Raw genomic sequence first — 27,880 nt, 5'->3', positions numbered from 1 at the left:
CCACCAGTGCAAGGAGGGCCTGTTGGACACTGAAAGGGTACCCTGCATAACAGGAAGCAATGGTGTGCAGTCAAAGTGCAACAAAGGAGGGGCAGGATAACAACCTGTTGGTAGCCATGAAATAGGAAGTCTGAGCCAGATCCTTGCTTGCTGTGAGACACAAAAACAAACCACATGAACGGGGAAAGCAGCCACAATTCATTTAGGTCAAACAACAACAAGACTTGTAACAAAGATTGCAAATTTTTACAATTCAGTCCTGGACCTAGCCTAGAGTGGCTCTACAGATCTTCAGTGTCCAATGGGGAACCAACTTAGTAAATAGCGTTTCAAAGTATGCATGTGCATATTCATATGATCAGGGTTTTAAAGAGCCCCACATCTATTTTAAGAGGTAGTATTGGAAAATAAATACAAAATAAAGAAGTCTCTACCTCGTACTAGCTGGGAACATTTCACCACATCCGTGTGTGGATGATCAATAGTAATTTCAAAGCCTGGAACAAAATACAAGACGGGTGAGTTTTTAGTTTTTTTGGGAGGTGACTTGTCATTTTCTTCTCATTTGACACAGACTTTCTTTTCTTCAGACTACACAAACAAGGGCAAATAAACACTGGTTAGAAACAAAGGATTTTTAGGCATTTTGGTGAAAGTCAATCACAAAGTTATACAAATGAATGAATGAGTAAAAAGTGATTCCTCTGCCCAGATTGATTGGGTATACAGTGGTACGACGAAAATTTCTCAGAAAAAAACTTCATTACCCACAATCAATACGTGGGTAAGCTCAGCTATTGCATTTCCTGTTATTCTTTCTAAGGAAAGAAGCTCTCACGATCGTTCTTTAAAGACTATTTCTCGTTGGCAAGTGGTCGTGCGTTATCCTATTGTGAGGACATTTGTGTGCATCATTTTCGGAATATTTTGAAGGCAATACAACAGCAAACAGTCCATCGATAGCGAATGTGAGGGTGGAGGCGTGGCAAACCGCTAACCCGGAATAACCCGAGTTAGAAGAAATCAAACATTTTTTCCCAATCCAATATCGAGTTTTTGGTGTTTTTTCAGAGGGTTGTAACAAATTAATTTGTTCATTCATTTCAATGCGAAACGTTCACTCGAGTTACGAAAATTTCAACATACGATCTCAGTCTCGGAACGGATTACGATCGTATGTCGAGGTACCACTGTATAAGCAGCTTAAAAGAAAAACGACAAGTCACCTTATGAAAATTCATACATAGGACAGTAGTGGATGTTGAGTTGACAAGTAAACTGTCATCAATAGGAGGAAACCCTCAAGTATGGCGGAAGCCAAAATTGATAAGAATGCACATGGTGCTTGCTTTCTTTCTCTCTCTCTCTCTCTCTCTCATATCATATCATCATCCACTCTGGTCACCACTACTTACCAAGAGTCTGCAGCACTATGGATTCAAGTATCACCAGCTCTTGGGCTTGCTGGAGGTATGCCTGAAGTTTGATAGACAGTCATTACATAACAATTGTAATGAGTCTATGATCTCACCTAACTGCTAACTTTATATGACCCAAGCTGAAATCAGAGAGGCCATTACGCTTTTTAACTTAAGCGCGTGTAGCCGTTTAGACTGTGCCAACAGAAAAAAATGACCCTGACAACAGGGAGCGGCACAGGGTATACATTGGGGAACCACGGCCAATGAGTGGACAGGAAAGATGACTCATGGAAAGGAATGGAAAAGAAAAACAACAACAACTTAACATCATGCTTGACATAGAGGTCCTCCAACTTACATTACTCTTAGTGTCAAGAGGTGATTCTTGCGGGTTTAGGCAGGCGTGCGCAACTTTAATCACATACTCCAGTTTCCGTGGCTGTTCTTCCACCTTGGCGGCCAAAAATAGGGCGGTGGGAGATATTGTCTGAAATGAAAATTATGGAACACATTCAGATATCCCTCTTCAACATTTAATAGTGCTTGAAAAATAAATTAAAGGTAATAGTACTTACATTCCTGTGAAATTTGGTGAACGAGTGGTGCATATAAAATCTATGCATGTAAACAATTGCTGTATTTATAGTCAGTTGAGAGCTGGAATGTGGGTCAAGGGAAATAATGACACTGTTGGCTCACTTATCAATTGTTTTCAGTCTGGTTCTGATGAAAACAACTGAATTCTTGGAGTAGACAGAGCTCAGATCATAATCTATTTTTTTACATTGGAAATTATTATAAATAATTGTAGTATGAAACTAATTTACACTAACACGGAAAAAACTGAAATATATTACAAATATTAAGCCAAATTTTCCCTTTGCTAATTTATACAGCACTCAGTTGACAATACCTTATCTTTTTTTAACATATGCACTAAATATCACAGATATTGTAATGGACAATGTATGGATGATGATCTCAAGGGTGCATCACACTATTTTTAAATATGTTACCAGATTACATTTTCTGATAACACTTCCCAAATTCCCCTCTATGTCGCATGAAATTCCAGATACAACTAAATCAATCCGTGAGGCTTTCTGTGAGAAAATGTCAGGCTCTTGTCGACATCGGGATTTTGAGGGGAAACCCAGTTGAAAGTTTAATGAACAGGTGGCTGCTAAAGTTCCTAGTCTCAAACATGATTCCCGGCCTTCTTATCGACCAAAACCTACAGCTTGCTCGCTAGCATGCTATATGCTAACCGTGGCTAAGTACAACGTGTTCCAGGTGGTTTAGATCGGAATTATCCAACGCGATTTCAGTAAAGCGTTATAATTTGCGCGATTATTTGTATATTATACAATTAACAGACGATGCGTTCACGGCGGATTTCATGTCGGATCGTTCGCTAGCTTCCGCGTCTGACTTCGGAACCAGTTTGTTTCGGAAGGATACACATTGAGCCTCTGACCCATGTCTTGGATCAAATTGGCCGCTTGTTGCCGGTAAGATAGCTCCCGATCCGGTTCGACTCCGCATCGGCGAGATGGCGTGGTTTCCAGCTGCTCCCGGGTGAAAACCCATCTCGAAGAGGACCCCCGGCTCGCCGCCATTGCTCTTCGACGGTCATGGAGAAAGCGGAAGTGACGTCAGTGAACACAGGAAACCGTGAAAAATTAGTAGAAGCTGCTAAATCAGTTTTAATGTAAACCAAGGATCGAACCACTCATATAGGGATAAAATTCAACGTTTATGAATTTAAAATTTTACTTTACTATTGAATTAAGTAATATTCTAATTAATCCATCCTCTATATGAGCCAAGGAGTCTGGGATTTGACAGGTGGGGAAGTCCTAAAATTCACGTTAAGGCATAATTGATACAAACAAATGTATATTGGCTTTACTCCCAAAAGACACGTGGGAACAGCACCACACCCAGATAATCAAATGGATCATCAAAGAATCATACATGTTGCAGTCCAAAAAGTACATGTGTATTTGTACTCGGCTTATATTGTAGATTTGGGATAGGGCCGCATGATCAGCTCATGTTCTCAATACCCGTTTTTGAAAATGTCATTGCATTCCACTTGGCAAGAGGAGGGCATACTAAAGAGTTACCCGTTTGAATGGATTTGTTTGTTTATTTGACTAGGGAGGCAGAGGTCAAATCCAAAGGTCACCGGCCCACTTGGATCCCTGGGTGTGTGACAAAACATTTGTCGCAAAAGACCTTGAGGTAAGCATTTCTAGTACTTTACATTGTTGATTCATATTACTACACACATACAAAATATTTTTTCTATCCCGTTACCAAGGGGCTCTGTATGTGTACATTTCTGTGTGAAAATTGGTAGCTTAATTGATGTAGATATGCCCTGAAAAATCATTACGATCTTCTGGCTTCTGCGGTGACGTGAGTATCATATTCATGTGACAAAATGGTTCCACTTAAAATTACAATTTTTTTAATTGAAAATTACCATTTTTGTATTTTCAACTTCGATCACATATGGATTTCCAAGCAAGTGGCAAGGGAAGGAAAGGCAAATTTATTTGTATAGCACAATTTGACACAAGATAAGTGGATCCCTGAGAGGATTATTCTTGGATTTCACGCAATAAAAACATCCTTCCTTTCAGTTAAAATGTATGGAAGGTAAAATGTTGCATTATTGTGTCTGCTTGAAGAACTATCCATATTTAGTTTTGTGTGCACATATTCCCTGAAAACATGGAATAACACTCAATCAAATGTGAGTTGAAGGATTTTAGGTGCATCACTGGTTGAAGTAAATCTGCCTTCTACTCAAAGTTTTCCTTCTTGAGACCCAAAAATTCCAGTGCATTTCCAGCCAGCAGCTTGTCCTGTCAAACAAAAAAAAGCTAGTAGTTGTTATTTTGATTTTTTAAAAACTAATAAATGATTTTGATTACATATTAGGTACCCTGGGACTCTCAAATGACACTAAATCCTATGGCACATAGGTTAAGGATCAAAACTTATTATAGAATAGAATTGATTGCAATACAGGTAGTTATCAAGGAGTATCTTTTTTTGATATTGAAGATCCTTGCCTTGGGGCAAAAGTGAGGCAGTAACTTAATAAGATGCTTAAATGGAGGTTTGCAAATGTGCAATATCATTTAAAAATGAATACTACCTTTAAAGTTTCATCAAATTCCTCCATTGATTCAATTAGAGCTCCAGGTTGCAGCTCTCCCAGTGGGAAAGGGTAATCTGTTCCTAACATCACTTTATCCTGAAAACAGAACAGATCATCAGTGCGGGAGTCTTTTCTGACCACTTATAAGACCCTCACCTTTCCAATGACGTCAGTCAGAAGCTTCAAGGAGACAGGATCGTGAACGAGGGAGTCAGTATAAAAAGAACCAAGGTATTTCCGGGGATTGGTTTTATTGTGCACAGCGCACAAATCGGGACGAACTTTGTGACCATGTTCAATTCTACCAATTGTGAATGGGAAGGAACCACCTGCAAAAAATGCAGAGGCTGTTGTTGTTGTTTTTAAAAAAATATATATATAGTAGTAGATTTGTGTTTGTAGTATTAGATGCATAGTTTACCTCCATGAGCAAAGCAGACTTTCAATTTCGGAAATCTCTCAAAGACACCTCCAAAAATCATTGAGCAAATCGCCATTGTTGTTTCTGTGGGCATGCCTTTTGATAGACAAGAAAAAATATAATACGTGATGACAAGAATTTAGTGCAATTTTTTACTCAATCAAATTTGAAGCACTTTGATAATTTGAATGTCATATTTGATATATTCATTCCCTAAAATTGAAGCGTAAACCAATCAATTAGATCCCGATCCTTGTATGTACTTGTAAATTAGGCTTTTTTCATTCCACAAAAGTTCATTTGCTTTAGTTTTGGGGTAAGCAGCTACAATTTGGAAAACTTAACAACAATGTTCTACTGATGATTACAAAAAAAATGAGATCTTTTATTTCCTGGTGAAACAAAAGAGTATATATATATATATATATATATATATATATATATATATATATATATATATATATATATATATATATATATATATATAAAACTTGGTAAATATGGTGTTTGTTCAGTGTACACAATATTCTCAAAGTCTTAAATAATCAGTCATCTTAAAAATGACCCAATGTGGGATTGACTTTAGTTCCAACCGAGCTGGTCACATTCTGCAGAAAACAAGAAGCACCTGACTGGAATCAACTGGTTGCACTTGAAGGACATCAGATTGGTAAACAAAAAAGTGTCTTATGGTTTGGAACGAAACCCCCCCACCCACTATGGCCCTTTGTGGAATAGTTAGCCCATCCCTGATCCAGGGTGTTTGATTCAAGACATGCACGTTGACCTGCAGCAATTTTTAAAACATCACGCATCTACGCCATATCCCTCACCCACCAGCCAGGGCAGCCAATACTTAGCCATTCTCCCATCCGTCTGCATGTCCCACGGGTGTACAAAAATGGAGCAATTCAGCGCCTCAGCCTCCTGTATGAGAAACATGCTGCAGTGTCAGTGCTTCTTAATGAGCAGAAACATGACCCCCAAGAAAGTCATAAAAATATCGAACGGGAAGGAGGGTGAGGTGTGAATACTCGATGGTTTGCAAACACTGCTTACAGCGTAGAAAGGATCAAGGTCAGCCGCATTGAGGTCCCAGTTGTTTATATGCGAACCGATCTGCACGCCGGGGAAACCCAGTTCCCGTACGCAGCGCCGCATCTCCAGCACGGCCAGGTCGGGCGCTTGCATGGGCAGCGTTCCCAGGCCCACGAACCTTTTAGGGTGACTGCGCACTGTCTGGGCCAAATCATTGTTCAAAAGGACGCAGAGATCCAAAGTGTCGTGTGGTTTGGCCTGAAGTTATATTTTTGGATAATATTAAAAAAACTGTTTTGTTTCAATTTAAGATTCTTCTAGTGTGTCTTACCCAGTAGCTGAACATTACAGGAACAGTGGATAGGGCTTGAACTGAGACACCTGAATATTGGGAGGGGTAGAAACTCTCTTTGAGTTCATTGATGATGTTTGTGAGTGTGGACCATTGTGCCAGTGATTTTTACCATATTGATTCATGTCTCGTATGCGCGCATCTGCATCCCAGCAGTTTTCTTGAATAACACGAAAAAGATTCCCGTCCTTCATCATCTTTGCTTCACCCTGAAATTAGGTTAAAATTCCAAAGCTCAAATGGTGCGGTAAATCTTGATGCTTTGGATATTTTGACAAAAGTAGGTCACCTGTTAAATCATCTAGAGATGTTTTAAATGGTTCAAGGCTGGGATATTTCCATTGAGCAACCTTTAGTTACGTTTTTTATTTTATTTTATTTTTTATTTTATTTTTTGACAGTTAAAGACAAGTGGACCTTGTGTTGGCTGGATAACAGCCACATGAGGGCAGCATACAGTTTATAACTTTTCATACTGCAGACCCTTAAGAGAGTGATTTTATGACGACCCAAAACAAGAGCTCACCTTTATTCATTTAAAAAAATAATTTATAAAATAAATATAATATCTTTATAATTTTATATATGATAAATAATTTATATGAGAAAATGCACTATATAACAGTTTAAAAACAAATAGTATATAATATACATAACAGTTAAGTAAAACTGAACTCTACATTAAAAAAGACACCCCTGCATCAAAAAAATGTTAATTGATTTAATTCTAATTTTTAACATTTAATTGACTAATTCTCTCTGATTTGAAGGGAATATTGTGTATCCTTTTGCAAGCATCAGGCTGCTCTCGACTCACCTTGCAGTGATGATGAAGCTGGACAAACCCTCCGTAGCCGTACCTCTGAAAAACAATTAGTTTATAGTTTGTAATATATCTGTTAATTGAAATGTAAAATCAGTACAATATAGTATCCATACTTATTATCTTAAACGGCCACAATCATATTGAACCTATAGCCTTTACATCAAAATGACGTGCAAGTTTAGACTCAAATTTTGGATAAATAATAATTCTGTTGTAAATTTTATTGGACAAACTTACAGTAAAAGAAAGCTAAAAATGAGAACATCTCATATCTACCAACAATAAAGTCGGCCAATCATTAGCAAAAGCCAAGCATGTGTAGTTATTGGTTAAAGTTTAACTACTAGCTGAGGTATGGACTGAGCAGTCCCGTTTAACACTGCATGAACATTTTCACTAGATATCTTGATGATAAATACAAAACTAACACAAAATAATATACTTTTGTGAATGAATAATAACAAAAATCTGGCTGGATGGACCATGTGGGCTGACTCTCCTCTCCATTCCATAACATTTTTATTTCCCAGTGAGTGCCATGTGTTGTTTATCATCCTACCTTCTTTAAATCAGGCCATTCCTTAGGTAAAATATGATTATGTATATCAACCTTCATCCTTTTGGACATTAGGCAACCTGCCTGCAGCACTTTCAGTTTTCTATTATTGCGAACAGCCGCCAAAAAGAGTCCTCATCGTCAGCCAGAAAGCAATGACCGACAGGTGAATAACTGCAGCTAAGACAGCCCTTGTCATTTATTAACTTAGGTTAGAATCATGTCATTTTGTAAATAGAATTCTAGTTTAATTTTTTGTTTTTCTAATGCAGCATTTACATTAATTCATCTCTCTAGTTTTGTTGGTCAAGCTCTTTAGGCTATTTTTTGCTATTTTTGCATTTGTTAATTTTCTGCTTTCTATTCTGGATGTAATTCTAGAGTTGAACACTAGATGATGACAATAAAATGTTCACTTTTATTCTGTCAAATTGGCAAAAGAAGAATGAAAACAGGAAGCTTTTGAGCTCAACCAAGTTTTTGAATGTCCCAATCCTCGTCCCTCCTTGATAGGTTCACAATTACTGATGGCCATAAACATACTAAAAAACCATTAAACTAGCTGTCTGCGGTGGAAGCTAAAATGTTGTTCTGTATTTTGACTTTTAACATAAGCCGATTAACTCATTTGTGTTCCTTCATTATCAGGCCTCACATCTAAAATGGATTGGACGCACACTTTATCACTGTCATGAGTCGCATAAACCATTGGACTTGGAAACAATAGACACTATTGAAGATTGAAACTTTACTAGGTACAATAACGAGATTAATTTGGTCCATTTTATTCAATAAGGACACTTAGTCACAACACTTTGTCACAACAGTATATTCAGCCATGAAAACAAGTTATGTGGCATCATGTGCTGATTAGACAACATCCCATTATGTCACTCACTGCTTCACCATTGTGGTGGTTATTCACAGGGGGCTGTCACATGTGCAAGCCCTACGCAAATACCACACTGGACATGCGTGATTTTCTCTTGAGTTAGCGGCCATAATGTGGTCACACTGCCTTTATGACAGTTATGGAAGCTTCAGGCCTCAGGAGACCACTTCCTGTCTGCAATTTTGACTAAGCAGCCTTCACGGAAGGATATGTGGTCATTTTAATGTCGCAACCTAAAAACTAGGTGGCTATAGGGAACTAGACAGCTTGGTAAACCCTAAAGTGTCTGTGGGTAAACAAATTGTGATGTTGTTCAGCACTGTTTTGTTGAAAAAGTAAGCAGGTGCTAGTGATCTCTTTTTCTAAAATGTTTGTGTTATGATAAATGCTTACACTGTTTGCCCCAATAAGGCTTCCAATTCTAACTGATGTGTTTGGACAGGTGAGGTACACCCAGGACTGGTTTAAAATAAACACTTACATTGACAGCTATAGACAATTTTGAACTTGAGATAAATGGCTTAACATTTTTGTAATGTAGGAGAATGCTAGAATCCCTGAACCTGATCTGTCCTTTCAAAAAGTAGTCTACTATGCAGCTATTATATTAATATTCACCCAGTGGAGGTATAAATATATAAATAAATATATATGTAAATAAATAATAATAGTGCGTCAGCCTCACAGTGTGGGTCCTGGGTTTAAATCCAGGTCGGTCCACCTGTGTGGAGTTTGCATGTTCTTCCCGGGCCTGTGTGGGCTTTCTCCGGGTACTCCGATTTCCTCCCATGTTCTAAGGTAGGCTGATTGGACACTCTAAATTGCCCCTAGGTATGAGTGTGAGCGTGAATGGTTGTTGGTTTCTTTGTGCCCTGTGATTGGCTGGGCAGCAATTCAGGGTGCCCTCCGCCTCGTGCCCGAAGGCAGATGGGATAGGCTCCAGCACCACCCGCGACCCTAGTGAGGATAAAGCGGTTCAGAAAATGAAAAAAAAATGAATGACATGAAAATATAAATCCATTGAGTAGACAGTATTCGATGTTTACAGGAAAAAGATGAAAACACAAATCATTAAACTTGAAAGAAGGAGCAAAACATTTTTTTAAATGGAAAAAAAAGGTGGGGCGGAATGTGAGGGTACCGCCCGCTACATCCACACTACAATATCGCATCACTGCATCTAATAACTCCAAAGTGTCTTGGATCTCACTTGGGCTGCTTATTCTATTCACGATCCTCTTCATTGTGGGTGTCACAAGTTGCTCTTGCCTTATCGCCGGATGATATCTTTTTCCCCCCGCCTTTTACATCTTTTTATCTGTCATTGCATCGCCATCGCCCCCCTCCTCCTTCTCCTCCTCCTCCTCGTCCTCCGCCCCACGACGCAATCTAGCCGGCGCTGGTGATGTTATAACCCCTCACGCTTGGATGTCTGCTGCGCTCTTCATCGTCCAACCTCCGCGTCATTTCGGCTGCTCTTCCACTCTCAAACTCCAATAGAAGTCAAAGCGAGCGTGCCCATTCAAGCAATGTCAGACCCGGCGACCCGAGAGTCCTACCCAGTCCCGGATTTGACCATAGTGGATCCGTCTCCTGGAAACGTGCGGAACGGCCAGTGCGCCCCGGATGGCATCGGCAACAGCCACCATAACCACCACAACAGCCAGCGGCAGCAGCACGTCAAAAGCCCCGTGCAACATGAGGGGCTCACCACCGGCCAGGAGATGAAAATTACCGACAGTGTGGAGGGAGAAGGTACACTTACTCCCATTCATCAATCTTAATGTTATTTGTCTACTCCCTGGGGAAATAATAAGGGGGTATTTTTAGCCTGCTCTTGTTTGAATTATTCATAAATCAGGTGGATCCCCCTTGATAGTCTTCCACACCCTTAAAAATTATATATATATATATATATATATATATATATATATATATATATATATATATATATATATATATATATATATATATATATATATATAAATTTGGCAAAAATCCATGGGCAACATAGGGGCCTCGTGATTAGTACCTCTGCCTTACAGTTTTGAGGTTCAGGGTTTGAATTCCAACTGTTCAATGAGGTTGTCTCAAGGTGCTCTGACATCCTGCATTCCAAGCATATCTCAGGTTAAGTTAAGAATTTTAATTCTCCATAAATGTGTGTTTTTCATGGTTGTCATGTTGTGTAGCTTGCATTGCATGAAACAATGAACTGGTTTAGGTGAATGAATGAGAATGTCAGTGTGGAACATTCCCTCTAAAGTTTTGACCATTCAAAATTGGGCTCAGCAATTGGTTGAGGATTGCAAATGTTGAAATTCCGCTGAGTTTCTCAAGTTTTAACCCCTTTGACATCTACTGTCACCCATTTGTCAAAAACCTGGTTTCACCTTGGTGCCAGTCACATGCATGATGACCGGTAGAAATCCCTTACTGTGTGTTTGCATACTTTCAAGAAGCATGTGTGTGAAAGAGATTATGTATGATTTTTGGCCATTTCTAATCCCATTCATTATATGCGCTAGTGGAACTAAACATTCCATAGTGTATAAGTGGGCCCACATTAGGTAAGTCAATTCTAAACCTTCAATCACCCATCAGATTTATTTAATCTGTGTATGTTTACTAAATATTATTACTAGGGATTAATTTACATTTATTCATGATGTTTAGCCATGTCAAGATGTTAGATTGAAAGAGAGGATTAATGAATATGTCTGAAAAATGTGCTAAGAATGAGAATGAAATTTGTAAATGGAATGACTAAAACATAATATGTTATCTTTTTGACCAAAACAGCACCCAAAAAAGTATTACTACGCCTTTAAAGCAAGCAAAAACCACAACAGTCCAGATGCAATTGAGTCATTGCATGAAAATAAAATAAGAAATAACATCTAGTACATGATGATGTCTGTTAATGTAACAGATGGGTTCAAATAGAAACACACCTGAGAGTCTATTTTTACAATGTCCATGCACTTTGGCCTTTCTGCACAGAAGGAAGAAATAGTATAGCTAGTACTCTCCCTGGCAAAATGATACGTTGTGTTGCTAAATCAAAGTGTTAAGGATAAAGACGATGGCCTTGTTCAGAAAATGAAATGTTAACAGTGACAGCATTGGTTGAAATGTACAGTTTAATTAATGTGATTTGCAAAAAGTCACAGTCTTGAAGAGTATTTATGTGTTCTTTCTTGCTTATAGTGTGCAATCAACCTGTGATTGAGACCATCCAGCATCTTGAAGTGCTTTTTATAAATAACTGAATTATTCGGTATTTAAAACAAGAGTGAGGAAAGCTAATTCTAAAACTAGATTAAGACAGAGTGTGCCTTTTAAAAATGATGATCACAAAACATTGAATACAGGTGTCAGCATCGAATTTGGATTTTTGAAAGGTACACTATGGTATCCGTACTCACTGTCAAATGTGAGTTAATATAATTATCATTACTACATTATCTTCTAAACAAGAGAGTTATTGCTTTGGCAACACTTTGCCAAATGGAATGGGTCCATGTGAAATCTATTTTGGTAGGATGAGCAATAGCTGTGAATGCTATTTAGCGTGTAAAAGTTTCATCTCATGAATATTGTAAGACTCTGCAGAGGTCGCTTCATGTTTCACGACGACGGATGTGCTTCAGGCACTGAGAGAATCTTGAATCATTTTGTCTGTGACTTGAGGCAAAGTCTCAAATATCTCAGACGTGTGAGGTTTAGACAAGTAGATGATAAAAAAATGCAATTGATTGTTCATCTGTGGTAAATCTCATTTGGATGCCAGATGTTTTAGCACTGCACATTGGAAAAACATCAGCAGCTTGTTTAACAAGGACAGATTTTCTTGCTTTGTACTTTCCTTTCTGCCTCAAGCTGTTTTATTATTTGCTTACATTTAATGTTCTTTAAATAATCATTTCTAACCAGCTACTACATTGCTACATACAAAAAGTTTGAGACATTTTACCGTCAGTTTTCGTGTGAGTTCAAGGATTTTATTTCTTCCCAAAGACAAAATCAACCCCCCTCCACATAGTCTGAATCTGTCATTGAAATGATTTTATGTTTTTACTGCAGGTCTCCTGGAGAGCAGCTTGCGACTGAAGCCTCATGAGGCTCAGAACTACCGAAAGAAGGCACTCTGGGTCTCGTGGATCTCAATCGTGGTCACCCTCATACTGGCTGTGACAGCGTTCAGTAAGTATTGAAAATTCTTTGTCATGGGCTTTTGCCCTGGTTATTAGTATGTGCAAAAAAATCTATCTATCCTGACAATTGTTACTAGTGTACTAGAGTCGTACTATGGGCACTATACCCTAAATTTGTTGCCAGACAATTGCAAAGAACACACTCATAACTAAGGACAGTTTGAAGAATATTGGTGGGACTTTGGAGCAAACCAGAGTACCCATGGAAAAAAAAATGCCACACAGAAAAGCTGAAACCCAGCATTGAACCCTTAATCTAAGAACTGTGAGGTGTGTCCTATAACCACTCTTGCGCTGCTACTTTTTCATCTCAACTCATTTTTTCTACATTCCTCAGAGAACTTTCAATGTAAATCTTTTTGGGGAACTAAACACAGTCATGTGATCCCTGCGACACTGTCAAAGATTGATGTTCTTTGGTGTCATCATCACAAGACAGAGACAGTGGCACTCATGTAATACGCAATGCTGGTGGTGATAAAAGATGTTGCTTTGTCATCTTGACAAAGCATCAAGCAAGTCGAAATTGCTATGTCATTTTCAATCCTGGAGTTCTCAGAATTTTATAATCGACTTGGTCAGACCAAATCTAAACATCAACTCATTGTTTGTAGCTCATAAAAGCATGTTAACAGATGACAGACCAACGTCATCAATTACTATTGCCATGTAATCTGAAGCAAGTTATTAGCCATTTCACCAAAACAGATTGTAAATCCTCACAGTACAAAGAACAATCAAGATTGTTTGAGGTAATTTGATACATCCCCGACATTAAACTTGAGAATCAAGGACTCAATGAGAAGGACGAATGAACAGCAGGGCACGCCTCTCAGCAGTGCGAGGTCCAGTCAAAGGACAGGTTATGAGTTCATGGTGAAGAGATCAATCAGTTGACTGCATTGTCACCGTGTTGAGTTGGAAAGTAGTAAACCCGCATGAGCTCTGAAAGCAACATTGCCAAACAGATGAATTATGGAGATGACATACTAGTCTGTAAAATGTGAAGATGCAGGATGCAGGAATGAAGCAAGATGAATGTTGGCAGGCGGCACCTGGGATCTGCTAGTTGTGATGGCTCCGCTTGAAACAACACCACTAGCGCTCTAGTTTCAGTTCACTCCTTTTGCCATCTTCTTTCTTTGATGTCTCATTGCCTTTCTGCCTCCTTTCTCAACTTTACCTAGCAAATGAAATTTCTGGCTCTGCGTGGGCTTCTTCAAATACATCGTATGAGAAGAGGTGTGCCAATATGTAAATGAAACGCAACATTTTTTCCTCTGTTGAACCTATTTAGAATTTCAATTTATCAGAGGCTCTTTTAAATGGAAATGTTTCACAGAAGATCAGGAAGAAATTGAGTATTTTTGACAGTTATCAAAGGCCATCTTATTACACGTTTAATAATAATTACCCTAATTAGAGGGTAAAAAGCAGAGATTCAAATAGTACCCTATTTTTTTAATGGGGGGGTGCTCCTGCGGAAGCACTGTAATAATTGAGCACCAACCCAGATACATAACGTAAAAGGCAGACATAGTTATAAATAAACGGTGAATATTTATCTATGTCTGTGCATGCAGACTAAAACGTGTCTTGAAGAAAAATCGGACCCGTGCTTGTTACCACAGTAAACACATCCAGTTATATATATAAAAAATATTTGCAAACAATTTCATTAAATGTTATTGTGTGCCATCATTGTTTATTAAAATGTATGCTGATTGTGTACTTTAAAAGGTGGACAATCTTGCAGTAATCTCTCCTACGTCGCTGGGGTTAGGTTCTTCAATGAGATATATCATGGGAGCAAAAATCACTAAGTCACTGTTCAGAAAAAATAACGATCAATCTTGATAAGAACAAGCTGAAAAAGACTGATGCTCAGAACATCACTGTGATGTAACTTTGAGTATGGAGTATTCTTGTGATCATTACATAGACATTTGCTGACACTGGAACCTTTAATTCATATGCCGACTGCAACAAAAACAACACCGGTGTCAGCAGGCCATTCATCACACACAGGCCAAGGCTGGAGAAAGATTTGCCCGTCTTGCTGCAGCTCTGCCTCCCGACAATGGACTCCCATGGGGTACGCAGTCACGCCCACTCCCTCTTCCTTGCTATTCTCTCCCTTCCAAGCCATTCTCCTTTGTTATCTTCTTTTCCTCTTCTCTGGCTGCTCTGGAGTCACACACCAAAACACCGCCATCTTCGACACCGACGGTCTGTCTCACACATGAAAACACAATCATTTATTCATTTTCTTTCCCTGTCTCTTGGATCTATTTTTAGGACTGACTATGTGGAAGAAGTCTATATATAGAAAGAGTGAGTGGATGGGAAAGCGCTAACTTTTAGGCCAAATGACATTGTTTGGGGACAAAAAGTAACATTGCCGATGGTTTGAGAACTGTGAAATTACATATTAATTCCCTGCCATAGGGCTCATTGTTATAACTATGATAACACTATTTCTCCCAGGTCATTCAGACCACAAACCGCCAATACTTGAATTAAAATGTTAGATCACGTGTCAAAGTGGCGGCCCGGGGGCCAAATCTGCCCCCCCGCATCATTTTGTGTGGCCCGGGAAAGTAAATTGAGTGCCGACTTTCTGTATTAGGATCAAATTAAAATTAAGAGTATAGATGCATATTAAATTTCCTGATTTTCCCCCTTTTAAATCAATAATTGTAATTTTTAAATCATTTTTTTCTGTGTTTGTAGTTCAAAAATCATTTTCTAAAATCTAAAAATATATTTAAAAAAAAGCTAAAATAAACATTGTTTTAGATCTATAAAAAACTGAATATTCTGGGCTTTTAATCCAGTTCTTTTAATGCATTTATATAAAAAACAATCAAAATATTATATCTAAAATGGTCCGGCCCACATGAAATCGAGTTGACGTTAATGCGGCCCACGAACCAACCCGAGTCTGACACCCTAGTGCTAGATCATCAATCCATCGATTTTGACTTGCTGGAGCAATGCCATCTGATTTAAAGAAAAAGGTGCCCTACACCCTGATCAACATTGTTAAATTATGTTGTAGACAGTGGTGCATTGAGACCCTTTTTTCCACATAATTATTTACATAGTTGTGCCTTCCTGACAGACAATGTCAAATACTAGTAAAGCTGAATGACGCCACACAAAGTTGTGTGCTGGTATGTTAATCTTGAGTGTTTAGGATCCATGATGTAAACTATGTGAGCATTGTGTAAAATAAGTTTTAACTTGTACTCTCTCGACAAGTGTATTGTTGGATAGATTCCATTTGTTGACAATTACTGAATGAACAAGAAATCGTATGTGGAGGGTGACAATAGTGGTGCTGTTAGAATAAAGCGGACACATTCAGAATGACAGACTCCACCGTAGACATGCATATTTGCATCTCCACTTCTACCAGTAACAGTTGAGTCAATTTTTATAATAGTGAGTGACTTTTGTAAAAATCAGGAGCAGTCTGCAAGACACGAAACTACAAATGTGCAAATTTTACGCAATGTGATGAAACCTTTAAATAATCATTTTTAAAAACAACAAGAAGTGCAGCCATGGAACCGAAAGAGCCAAAGGCAATTACAATAAAAGACCTGACACAGCACACAAGTAACCTACAAAAATACAAAATCTGTGGAAAAAACAGGTATCAAAAAAGACCGCAACTAATTGGGGGACACAGAAACAATCACTGCCTGCACCGAAGTAGGGCGAGAAGAACCACTGCACCATCGGATGGCTCTTTATCTGTCATTTCTACTGAATATTGATATGGGTTCTCACTCTCTCTTGCCTAGTCACGCTTTCCGCTTCCTTGGTTTCTCACAGCAGATGCTTCTGCCGTACTTTGCTTTCTGTTAGAACTGAAGTCATCTTTTTTCCAGCACATCTTAATATTACTAAAATACATCAATACAAGATGTCCCTATAAAATGACGCCTTATTTCTGACATGTTAATGCGTTGGACTTTTAGTGTTTTTGTGTAAAATACAGTGATATTGATCGAACCCCAAATTAGAGGTTTTATTTGCTGTAGAGATGAATGTCCCTCTAATCTCTGTGAGATTTACAGTAGGAGATCAAAATGAAGATGAGAAATTCCTGCATTAAATGCTTGCAATCTTCTTTCTTTTTTCTTCATCAATTTTTGGCCATAAGCATTTCCACCCAAGTGCCGTCTGCATTTTATCAGTGTGTTTTGCTTGGCTGTCGAAAGCTAGCCATCTGCGGCGTAATTATAGGACGGCCCTCTCGGCAGCCTTGCACCGTTGTTTCGCAGTAAACACCACTTGACTATTTTTATGTCTCGTCACCAGAATAACCAACAAGATCAGATAAACGTGTCGGTAGAGAATGTGCAATGAAGTCTTCTTATGCCCGAGATATACAAAGGAAAATTTCACCGCTATGAATTACAGTTTGTTTCAACCAACAGAATACTCAGTGGCTTTATTATATGAATTCTGTAATGGAACCTGCCACTTTCAACTAGCAACTTTCTCTTAAAATATGGTGCATTGTGACCAATGTTCCCAATTGCGCACTACTCTCGTCTTCTCTGCGCACAGCAAATCATATGGAGCGCACAAAATAAAATCCCTTTTTTTTTTTAGCTGTGAGGCCGACGCGCGAACCACTCATCCGCCGGGCCGCCCATTCATAGATATTAATCATTACATTTTATTATTACTAAATCATTTATGTGCAGTAGACATGCACCTGCTTATGGCAGGTGTGATACTGGTGTGTGCCCATAGCGAGCAATGATGATGTTGCTCACACCAGTACTCGGTGTGCTCAGGGAGGTTGTCTTTCTGCCCAGACAAACAAAAAATTAGAGGGAACATTGATTGTGACATCCAAGGTGTCATTGGACCGGCATATTAAATTGCGTTAAATCTCCATTATCACGTTGAAACAAACCTGTTCACATGAGCTTGATTATTCAGTGAGGGAGCTTCGTCGCAAATGGCATAAAATGATAATGTCATGTAACATACCAGGAAGCTTACCTGTGCAGAAGCTTTTTAGAGGTGACTGTAAAACAATCCACAATTAGCTTGTTTTGTCGTAAACGATGGTAAACTGATGAATGGAGGGAATTCATTACCAAAAGGCCCGAGCTTTCTTCTACTTTAATATGACAGTGGGGTATATTAGTAAATTGCATGCCAGGGAGAAGGAAGCTTTACTAAAGGGGGACTGGAAAACGCTGGGATCCAACATCACTCATGAATTTTTCATTAAAGCTATACTTGGGGGCGAACACAAAATGTAAATAGCATTTAAAATGTGGAACTCCATTTTTGTGTGTGGATTTATTGGCATAAATTCAACCAAAATACGAGTACAATTTGAGTTTTTCATTGCTATTCTCCCACATTTCTCCACCAAAGTGAGAGATCAGAGATGCTTCTCTTTGTGTTCACAAAGCGTTGCTGGTATGCCACAATTCCATAACCGTAATGTGAAATACCACATATCTAAAAAACACGGATGTGCTAACCATTCTTCCACTGTGCTGGCATCACCATATTTACTTGTGGGAAAAAAAACACTGCAGCATGTCAGAACATGTTTTTTGTCACTTGCACGAGGCTAAACAAAACATCGGAATAACCAAACTGTATTGGATGTCGCACCCTGCAATGTGAAATTAGCCCAAGATGACTATTGGTCTGAATGTGATTTCTTTACTATATAAAAGGTGTATTGACTCCCAGTTGAAAATGTACGTCCTGCTACTTTTTTAAAATACACCATCAGAAATACTCTGTGGTGTTTTTAATACTGAAATGTCAGTGTTCGCTGTTGCGTCTCTTTTTAACAAGCTCTGCTGTGTTGCATCTGGGTGTCATTAAACAGTAGTTAACTGGTGAGTGCTGACATGAATAGCACGTGTGGGCACACGCTTGTGTTTTGTGTGGTTCTTATTAAGGGAAGAGGATGTGTGGTGTCTTGATTTTTATTGTGGTTGCGACCTGGTTGACGTCCCATTGAGCAATGTGGTCACAATTGACAATATGTTAGACTCCGCAAGAGTAGTGAGATAACATTTTTGCAGTAGATTTTGCTAACTGCCATTATGCATTCATTTATTTTCCATTTTGCTCATCCGCGGGGGTGAGGGGTCCCACTCAGTAGGTGGGGTACTCCCTGAACTAGATGAACACATAAAGGAGATTAAGCTAGAGATGAAGGAGGCAGGTTTTATATTACTCAGGAGGGAATCCTCTTTTTTTATTTAAGAAGATACCGATGTTGAGATAGTCATACACGAGGAAGTGAATGTGAGAGGAAAGGGTAGAAGGGAGGTTAAAGAGAAGGTGGGTGCGCTTAACTACAGAGCCAACAGCGCAGTGCAGAACCTGGTGCTCGGTCTTGAATTAATTATTGAACGCGATATTTTGCAGCTGGGCAAAGGGCTGCGGCCTTCTTGGATGTCTGCTAAAAGGCCGGAAGTATGGATCACTGGACAAGTGATGTTGCAGTATTTTTATACTGACTGACTTCATGTGTGCCACTTAAGTAGTCCCACTGGTGTCTGCTATCCTCAGTCGAAATCTTGTCATGCTTACTTTCTCTCCTCACTTTTATGCAAAACAGTTCCCAAGGAAATGTTCATTTTATGCCAATTACTTTAGAAAATTTATTCAGTTAAGAGGAAACTTTTGTTTGTCTCAAGGACATGGCTTCGTGCCTAAAATATCAATTTGTTTCTGCCCAGAGAGATCAATTCATGGCTATATGGTATTTTTTATAGGACATTTAAAAGCTCCCTACTGGCCTTCAGTTTTTTGTGTGTGCTGAAACCAGAGCATTCAAAGCCGGTCTTCCAAGGTTTGGACACATTTACAGGTTACTGTTAATTTTGACTCACTGGCTGTTCATTTAGGGACATTATCATTAAGATCAATAAAAAGGGACGCATAAATGTACCAAAAACAACAAGAATTGACCCAGAAATGGCCCACAACCACCAAAATTGACCAAGAATAGCCCCAAATCATCAGAAAGTGACAACAAATACGACAAAATAACCCAAAGTGCCTCCAAAACAAGTAATTGGCTGCCATTGGCTGCCATTGACGGTCATAGACGTCCTATCCATTTGAAGTGGGAGGCACGGCACTAAATGAACATGACAGTTTTGATGACTAGAGGTTAGTTTAGAATTCTTCATATACGTTTGTATATATGTATATGGACATTAAATATCCTGTTTGTCTATATTGTGAACATTTATTCACCCCCGCCCTAGCCCACTGAAATCTCTCCTCCTATTCCTTCCTTTTTTTTTTCCCACACCTCCATATCACTCTTCTCCACTTCACCCATTCTTGATAAGCACGGTGCCAACTCAAAGCTCACACTCAAGCGAGTATAACATTTCTATTTATCCATTTTGTCTGACACAATGAGAGCAAAATGGACTAAAATGAACACAAAACATTTACATCTAAATTGTTTTTCCCAATGAAATGAATGCAAATCACTTGAATCTAAAGTGTGCACTCAAGTTAAATAGGATGAAAACCAGAAATGAGACTAAACCTGTTATAGTTCATGGGTCAGTGCATTTTAGCTTGCTCCGAATGCTCATTGTTGGAATGCAGCAAGTCACACATTGAAGATTCCTTTGGACCCAATTAGGCTCAAATAATCCTACATCAACTGAGCCAGAGAAAGATTATATTTAGATAACAGGCAGACAGGTGGTGTGCCGTGCTTGCTACTTTTGCACATGGATAGCATTCAAATGAAATGGGTTGCAAATGTACAAAAAATTGTGTCAGATATGAAAACCGCCAACACTAACGAACTAATGTCTGCCATTTTGTGTGTCTGTTCGTGTGTGTTTCCACAGTCGTATCTTTCATGAGGCACAGCGCATCGGCGTTTGGATTTGCTGTGAGTTTCTAGCCTCATCTGTCCTTGTTCCCTACATTTGCATTGATCAATTAGTCATAACTTTGGTGTCAGTGATTTATTAATGAATCTTGGAAGTCGACTTTTATTGGTCCACGTTGTCTCCAAGGTAACGGAGCAAAAAAAGGCAGGACTGAGATTAAAGCACAGGTGTACGTGCTGTTAAGAAAGATACAATAAACAAAAAGTGCTATAGATCTTTTTAAATTGGTAAGACTCCCAGTGAATGATCTTTTTTTTACTGCCATTGATGGCGACAGGCAACTAATAATCCATTTAAACTGGGAATGAGGCCCCTCCTATTTGAAATGGACTGGACATTTATCACCTCAATAAAAGTATATTATATCACCTCTAAATCAACTATGTTTAACTGGGGTAATCCAAAGGGGCCACACTAATAATGTACTTTAATTTCAAATTGGGTTCCGCAAAATTGTCCCATGTGCCTCAATTGGTCCCTGAACCGCAGGTTCGAGACCTCTGACCGCCTACTTCAATAAGAAAGCAGGAAATATTCCTGCTCGTGAATTCAATTTTCATTGTGTGGAAGACCATGGATTCACACAGTCATACCGATTTAAATTGTTCGATTGTATCAAATTGTATTGAGGCGTTACCGTTCCGCATTCCAGTAAATCTTTATCCCATTGAATTGATTTTTTTACACATCATAGAAAATGTTAAAAGCTTTATTTGTAACCATCTAATAATTCTGCCGTCCTTGTATTTTTCTCCTCGAATCGTACCTTGTGCGGCTAGTTTGACGCTACCTTGGATGTTCTATCATCAATCATCGTGCTGTGGCGCTACAGCAACGCCGCCGCTGTCCATTCAGCGCACAGAGAATACATGTGAGTGGGAATTGCTAAATTCATGCATGATCATGATCAATGTCCATGAGATTTCTTCTACATGGCTTCTACTAGGAAAGTCTCTGAAAGTACACTAGAATGGATCAAAGACTGTTAGCTTTAAATCTAATCATTTGGATTTAGCCAGATCACATTTGCTAATGTTTGATGTCTGGATTTGCTGTTTTGTTTGCAGAGCGTGTGTGGTCCTTGGGATTGTGTTTCTGCTCTGCTCGCTCTGCATTCTTGGAAAGGCCATTCATAATCTGGTTACAAAAATGCACCCAGAAGTGGTAAGACATAAAGAAACATCTTTACAGCCGAACCACAAAAGAAGCCTATCTGATGAAATGGTCATTATGAAAGGCCTCATCAAATGTATTTGGATTTAAATAATACCTTTGATCTACTTGAATATTTACCTGAGACTACATGACATTCTGTGATTTATGTAATCCTCAAAGAAAGAGGGCTAATCATAATTTTAAGTAATCAAAATGAAATACTTTCATCTGCTTTTGCCTTGGAAAACATCTATACATTTATATTGTTAATATTATTCATAGCCCATTTTTTCTCAGTGTAGATGTTTTGATTCTGTTGCAATTTTTCACATTTTGCAATGATACAATGATTTGGAAGCAACAAACAAATGGAATCAAAATTTAAAAAATTACATCAATCGTTCTCTATAAAATATCCTGTTGCTTTAAAATAATGTTTTTTTAATGTCTGAAACTTTACAAAATTGTCCTTAACCTTCAAAATTGTTTAGCATTTTTATTGCCTTAGGTAAAATGTCTCATTCACTCATTTTCCATTCAGCCTAAGCGAGCGAGGGTCACGAGGGTGCTGGAGCCTATTCCAGACAACTCTGGGTGGTTGACAGGAGACACTGAATTAAAGTTTAACTTCTTCTTTAATAAGTTTAACAAAACAATTGCCATGTAGTGTGCATACAAAGCTTACCTACTCAATGATCAAGGGCTTCTTCATGAATAAGTCTTCAAATGGAAGTTGATAATGATACTCCATGGTGGTAACATCATCTCTGTAAGTACACATTTTTAAATAGAAACACAAGGAATGCCACCAGCCACTTTAAACAGTATTCATTAGTCATGGAGGCATGTTTGGTGTTGATTCTCATCCATGACTTCCAGTCTATTAGCACTAATTGGCTGTTCAAGTGGAGTGAGGGAGACCGGTGAAGGCTCAATATCAGGGATGTCATGTATACGCTCAGTAGCCTCCATCATTAGCAAAGCGTCTAGGCATAGCGGTGTTTGCAGTGCTCCACTTATCCTAGACACACAAAATGTATCTCATCTCGCTGTTCGATGGATCTACATACACTCTTAAATGGATCAGAGCCTCTTAAATCAAAAGTATGACACTATAAAGGCTTTGACCCGACTTTATATGGTTCTGATTTGGAATTTTTACAGAAAAATCATTCGGTAATGAGGGGGGGAAATGATGGCTTTTACTGGTGCCGTAAGAGGGGCAATTGTCTCTCCTGTCAATCTTCTGCTGATCATGAAGCTTCTTTCAGTCCAGTCAAGAAAGTCGCACTTTGTGCGAGCTCGTTTCATCTAAATATCATGTCTGTGGTCATTACTCTGTCAATTTCATGTCCTCTGTGCTCTTTTCTGACAGCAGTTGCCATTCATCCGGACAATTTTGCAGTTGTTTCAGTGTGTCTTTGACCTTTCGCTACTTTAGTGTGCTCTTCAGAGTTTTCCCTCTATGGTGAATTGGGATCGTGGTTGCGTTCTTAAGGGAAAGCGGCAGGGGGTGTTCAATTTTTTTTCTTTCAGAGGGCCGCTTTAAATAAAATCGAAGGCTGCATATGCCAACTTCAAATCATTTCACTTTTATTTGTTATATAGACAAATGGAATCAGTTTTTTTAAAGCCTTTTAATGCCTTTACATGTATTAAGTAGTATTAAGTCATTGTCTGCCAGTCCTCCCGGTCATAATGAATTAGACCTCTATAGGCTGCATTAAAGCTTCTTGCTAGGAATCTCAGTAATATTTTCATCAATTGCTGGGGACCAATAAAAACTGAGCAGCCGCGCCTTAAAAGCTCCAGCGGCAAAATCGTACTCCGCGCGGGCAGAAAGTTGCGAATCATTATTCGTGTCACGTTGTGGCTTGCTGCTCTCATTGCGAGCTGTCTGCAAGCAGCGCCTGATTAAACGCAGAACGTGGAGATTGTTTGCACCATGCGGCAACTGTGTGAAAAGGAAACTCAAGGACTGCACGCTATTTGAAGTACTTCAAATTACGGAGCATTTTATGAGCTCTACAAGGTAGACATCTTATTTCTTGCCATTGACAATGATAGATGTGACATCTACAAATATTGAATTGGGAAGACTGGTAGAGAATGATCATGTTCCAACAGGTGCAGTGCTAGTGGTCTTGAATTTTCTGTATCACTTCTACTCACAAGGGTTGCTCTACATTTTTTTAGGATGACTTTCTCTTCAGCGTGTCCATCGTGAGCGGATTTGTGTGCACCATACTGGCTGTTGCAAAGTTCATGCTGGGCAAAGTGCTTACAAGCCGCGCACTCATCACGGATGGTAGGTCAAACACGCTTCAATGAGAATCATGGACTAAAAAGCCAATAAAAGACTCGACGTAGCTGCGGTTTCTATGATGACGGATGCTCTGTTTGCATTGGGACCACCAATTGAATAGAAAACAATCCGAGCTGCAACGTTCCATGGGAATGAGAAAGACAAATCTATCCGTCGGTTCATTCATTTTCTCTTTTCTTTCAGGTTTTAACTCTCTGGTTGGTGGGATTATGGGTTTTACCATTCTCATCAGCGCCCAAGTGTACAAGGACCACCCTGATGTGTGGTTTCTCGACGGCGTGATTGGAGCCGTCATTGGACTCGTCATTTTCGCATATGGGGTCAAGTAAGAGATGAACTAAAAGTCGTCTCCCTTTGTTTGACTGTAAACAAGCAACACACTAAATCGTCTCCACTTTGTGTCTCGACAGGCTACTAATGGATATGGTGCCCCGTGTGAGACAAACACGAAACTATGAACGATTTGAGTGAGGTTCACACACACACTAATTGCCCACCCCTTAGGCACTAAATGTAGTGCTTGGACATTTAAATTACAGGCGCTACATTCGTCACCATCTTCACAAGTGTACCCCTATGGAGTGCATATGCTGCATTCATGCATTAACACATCTTTATTAAAGGTATTTTTGTTCGCAAACCAACAAGAAGATGGAATGTGTTCAACCAGCTGCGCCATTGACCCATAAAACCACAACATACATTTCAGATTGCCCTTTTATTTATTTTATTTTATTAGTATTTATATGTCCAAAAAAAGGTTCAAGCAAACTGTAGTCAGCAAATCAGATTTTTTTGTTTTTTATGTGTTGTGTCAACAAAATTAGCAACACGGATACATTTTGTTTACTCGTTTCCGTGGGCAACATCGGATAGTCCCCATTTAATCGAATTGGTTTCTCTATAACTATTTGACTGCAATTGACTTTGATAGACACCTCCCACTTAAAAGGGATTGAACGTGTATCACCGTCAATGGCAGCTCCCACTTTCCTTTAAGGATTAAATCTACTATATAGACAACGTATTCAAACCCACTTCATCAAACTCTTGATTAATTGTAATTTGGAACAGATTAGATGTAGTAACCTTAAATGTATTTATGTTTATGTACTGCAGTATTTTACTGTATGGGTTTCGTTTTGTAACATCCTCTCAGGTGTTGATGATCAATGTGAAGGCACTGTTCTCTCAAATATCCAATGTGCCATATTCTTGGCTTGGAATATCAAATTCTCATATTTATCTTTTATTTATTGCTATTTGTGTCATGCTTGAACATTCATTTGAATATGTTAACCATTGCAACCTAAAGTGGGGTCAACATGGATGGGTTTTTAACGTGTTAATCGATTGGAAATGCGTTCTAGCCAACTCCACAATGATGTTTTAGGTGTCACATTGAGTTTTCGTAAGTGTTTTTGTAATTTTCGTAAGGGAGATCGGGGGTTTTGATCTTTTAGAGACATCCAAAATTTCAAGACTTTAATCGCAAAGGAGGGAAAATGTGATATGCTAATGTTTACCCCGCGTTGGAAGAGACATTGCACAACGACTGAGTCTCTTTGTAGATTGTCAGTCAGGACACGGTCATTCACAAAGGTTCAATTGAGGCAACTTACCCCGATTCAACTTTTGTTGAACACTGACTAAGAGGAAAACAAGTGGAAACGTTGCAACTTGGCAAATACAGTTCACATTATAGCCTGTATTTTCCCACCAGCACAGATTATTTGTGCATGTTTCCACTTTGTAATGACGAGAATGTAAATAACAACTGCACAATCTGTGAGCGATTCCACCGAAAACAGACACTTTGTGTCCAAAATGGACAAAATTGACAAGCTAACCTCTGAACCGCTTATCTTCACAAGGATCGTTGGGAGTGCTGGAGCCTATCCCAGCTATCCATGGGCACCAGATGGGGGAAACCCTGAATCGGTAACAATAAATAAAAGAATATTTATTAAGAGACCAACATAGTAAGACTTTTGGACTGAAAGATGCTGATATTGAATGAAATATTTAAAAAAAGGGTTTACTCTATACTTCTCTTACTATGTAAATATTGAAATAAAATGACACATTTAACTGTCGATTTTTGCATTGTAGGGTGTTGTTGTCTGACAGTAGTGGCATTTTCGGCCATGTGTGTTATGTGTGGCTAAACCGGTGGACTAAAAAAACAAAAAAAATCATGATCCATGCTATTGTATTATAATTGGTTTGTGAATTGGTTAGGGGTTATTGTTCGTGGGTGTCTGCCAGGCTTGTTGCTTGACATAGATGCCATTTTCCATCTATTTATACTGAGCTAAACAATATTATACATGTAAATACTTTGTACTACCAATTTGGATAGTGTCCATTTTGAGTAATAGAAGTGATGAAGGATGTGATTAGCTGATATATAGATGATGTGATATCTGTGGAAAATACAAAGGGTTCACAAATACTGAGCTACTATATATATTTACTGTATTGAATTTTGATTATCAATGCGTGTGAGCCCCCTTCTGGTTAGAAATCACATGGCAACGGCTTTGTTTAGTATGCTGTGTATGTACACAGGGAGTCCTCAGTTAAAGCAAATTCAAGCAAATATTTATTGATGGACCAGATAAAGTATAAAAGTAGCTTATTTATTATGTTGTATTTTACAGTGTAACACTGTAGGGTGGTGACTAATGCCAACTATGAATGAATCAACTCGAAAAACATCATCACCAATAGCACAAGGATTTGTATCATGCCCACCTAAGCATTAGTGACAATCTAACAAAGCATCTTTTTAAGCACATTCTGACTTTGTGAAGCAAAGAACAAGCTGACAAAATCATCAGGGTTAATCAGTTGTTTAGCAAATATGTTTTGGATGTAGACCTTTCTACCTCTCTTCTTAGCACTGTTTCATTCCTTTTCAACTTCACTTCACACATCTTCATTCATCTACTGCACATTATAATGCTGCCATGATGGACCTTTATTCCTAGAATCTGAAAGAATATGTATACATCCATCCATCCACAAGACCATTCATTTTGTAGAAGAACACAGCTCTCATTCATTAACGGTCACATGTTCTTCAAATAGTATTTGCACTGATTAATAATACCAAATCATTGATGGGATATGATTGTTCAATGCTGACAGGGGTAATGCTCTTCTCAATACAGTATATGCTTTGCATGGGCTCAATCCAATGTACTCCCTTGGTAGTAAGAAATGTATTACACAAATATGTATCTTTCAATGTTTGTACTGTAATACGATCTGTGATATTATCTATTATGTGTTCTTCATTCATGTTAAAACACATATTTGTTTAAAAAGAATTTTATTAATAAAGATTCATGCTCATCCATAAATGAATTGTCTTTTTGTTTTGTTTTTTTACAGTGAGGCATATTTATGAAATCATTATGAGCTCAACTATTTAAGAATACTGGACTCACACAATTTTGTCATGGTAAAGGCATATTAAATAGATCATAATGCCATTAGGCCATGAAAATTAAGTTTTATACTCCTAATGTGGGTTTAATGAAACTCCAAACTTGTGAGCATAAGCGG

The 27,880-nt window shown here is 38.6% G+C and overlaps 3 protein-coding genes across 4 annotated transcripts; 1 reads left to right on the top strand and 2 right to left on the bottom strand.

The window, feature by feature from the left end:
* Window position 1: 1 nt before the first annotated feature.
* Window positions 2-3,087, bottom strand: LOC144086580 (cyclin-T2-like). Its single transcript, XM_077616490.1, has 6 exons — window positions 2,883-3,087; window positions 1,997-2,078; window positions 1,780-1,908; window positions 1,416-1,476; window positions 435-497; window positions 2-150 (listed from the first exon to the last, which is right to left on the bottom strand). Exons 1-6 carry the CDS (start codon window positions 3,038-3,040, stop codon window positions 71-73), a joined length of 573 nt encoding a protein of 190 aa, XP_077472616.1. The 5' UTR covers window positions 3,041-3,087; the 3' UTR covers window positions 2-70.
* On the top strand, window positions 3,028-27,675 carry tmem163a (transmembrane protein 163a). Of its 2 annotated transcripts, XM_077616488.1 has the most exons (11): window positions 3,028-3,269; window positions 3,585-3,668; window positions 4,703-4,827; window positions 10,075-10,436; window positions 12,768-12,887; window positions 20,782-20,825; window positions 21,606-21,697; window positions 21,894-21,990; window positions 24,178-24,289; window positions 24,491-24,632; window positions 24,718-27,675. In XM_077616488.1, the coding sequence occupies exons 4-11, from the start codon at window positions 10,211-10,213 to the stop codon at window positions 24,776-24,778; spliced, it is 894 nt and encodes a 297-aa protein (XP_077472614.1). In that variant the 5' UTR covers window positions 3,028-3,269; window positions 3,585-3,668; window positions 4,703-4,827; window positions 10,075-10,210; the 3' UTR covers window positions 24,779-27,675. The 2 variants fall into 2 exon arrangements, with proteins under 2 accessions (XP_077472614.1, XP_077472615.1); XM_077616489.1 differs by lacking the exon at window positions 4,703-4,827.
* Window positions 3,961-7,962, bottom strand: acmsd (aminocarboxymuconate semialdehyde decarboxylase). The gene is made up of 10 exons (XM_077616487.1): window positions 7,793-7,962; window positions 7,225-7,269; window positions 6,520-6,616; window positions 6,387-6,436; window positions 6,077-6,313; window positions 5,851-5,944; window positions 5,018-5,113; window positions 4,753-4,925; window positions 4,594-4,692; window positions 3,961-4,297 (listed from the first exon to the last, which is right to left on the bottom strand). The coding sequence occupies exons 1-10, from the start codon at window positions 7,859-7,861 to the stop codon at window positions 4,235-4,237; spliced, it is 1,023 nt and encodes a 340-aa protein (XP_077472613.1). The 5' UTR covers window positions 7,862-7,962; the 3' UTR covers window positions 3,961-4,234.
* Window positions 27,676-27,880: the final 205 nt, after the last annotated feature.

Source organism: Stigmatopora argus, chromosome 13 (genome assembly GCF_051989625.1).
Source record: "Stigmatopora argus isolate UIUO_Sarg chromosome 13, RoL_Sarg_1.0, whole genome shotgun sequence".
NCBI classification, from domain to species: Eukaryota; Metazoa; Chordata; class Actinopteri; order Syngnathiformes; family Syngnathidae; genus Stigmatopora; species Stigmatopora argus.
This window is presented reverse-complemented; position numbering and strand designations above follow the sequence as displayed.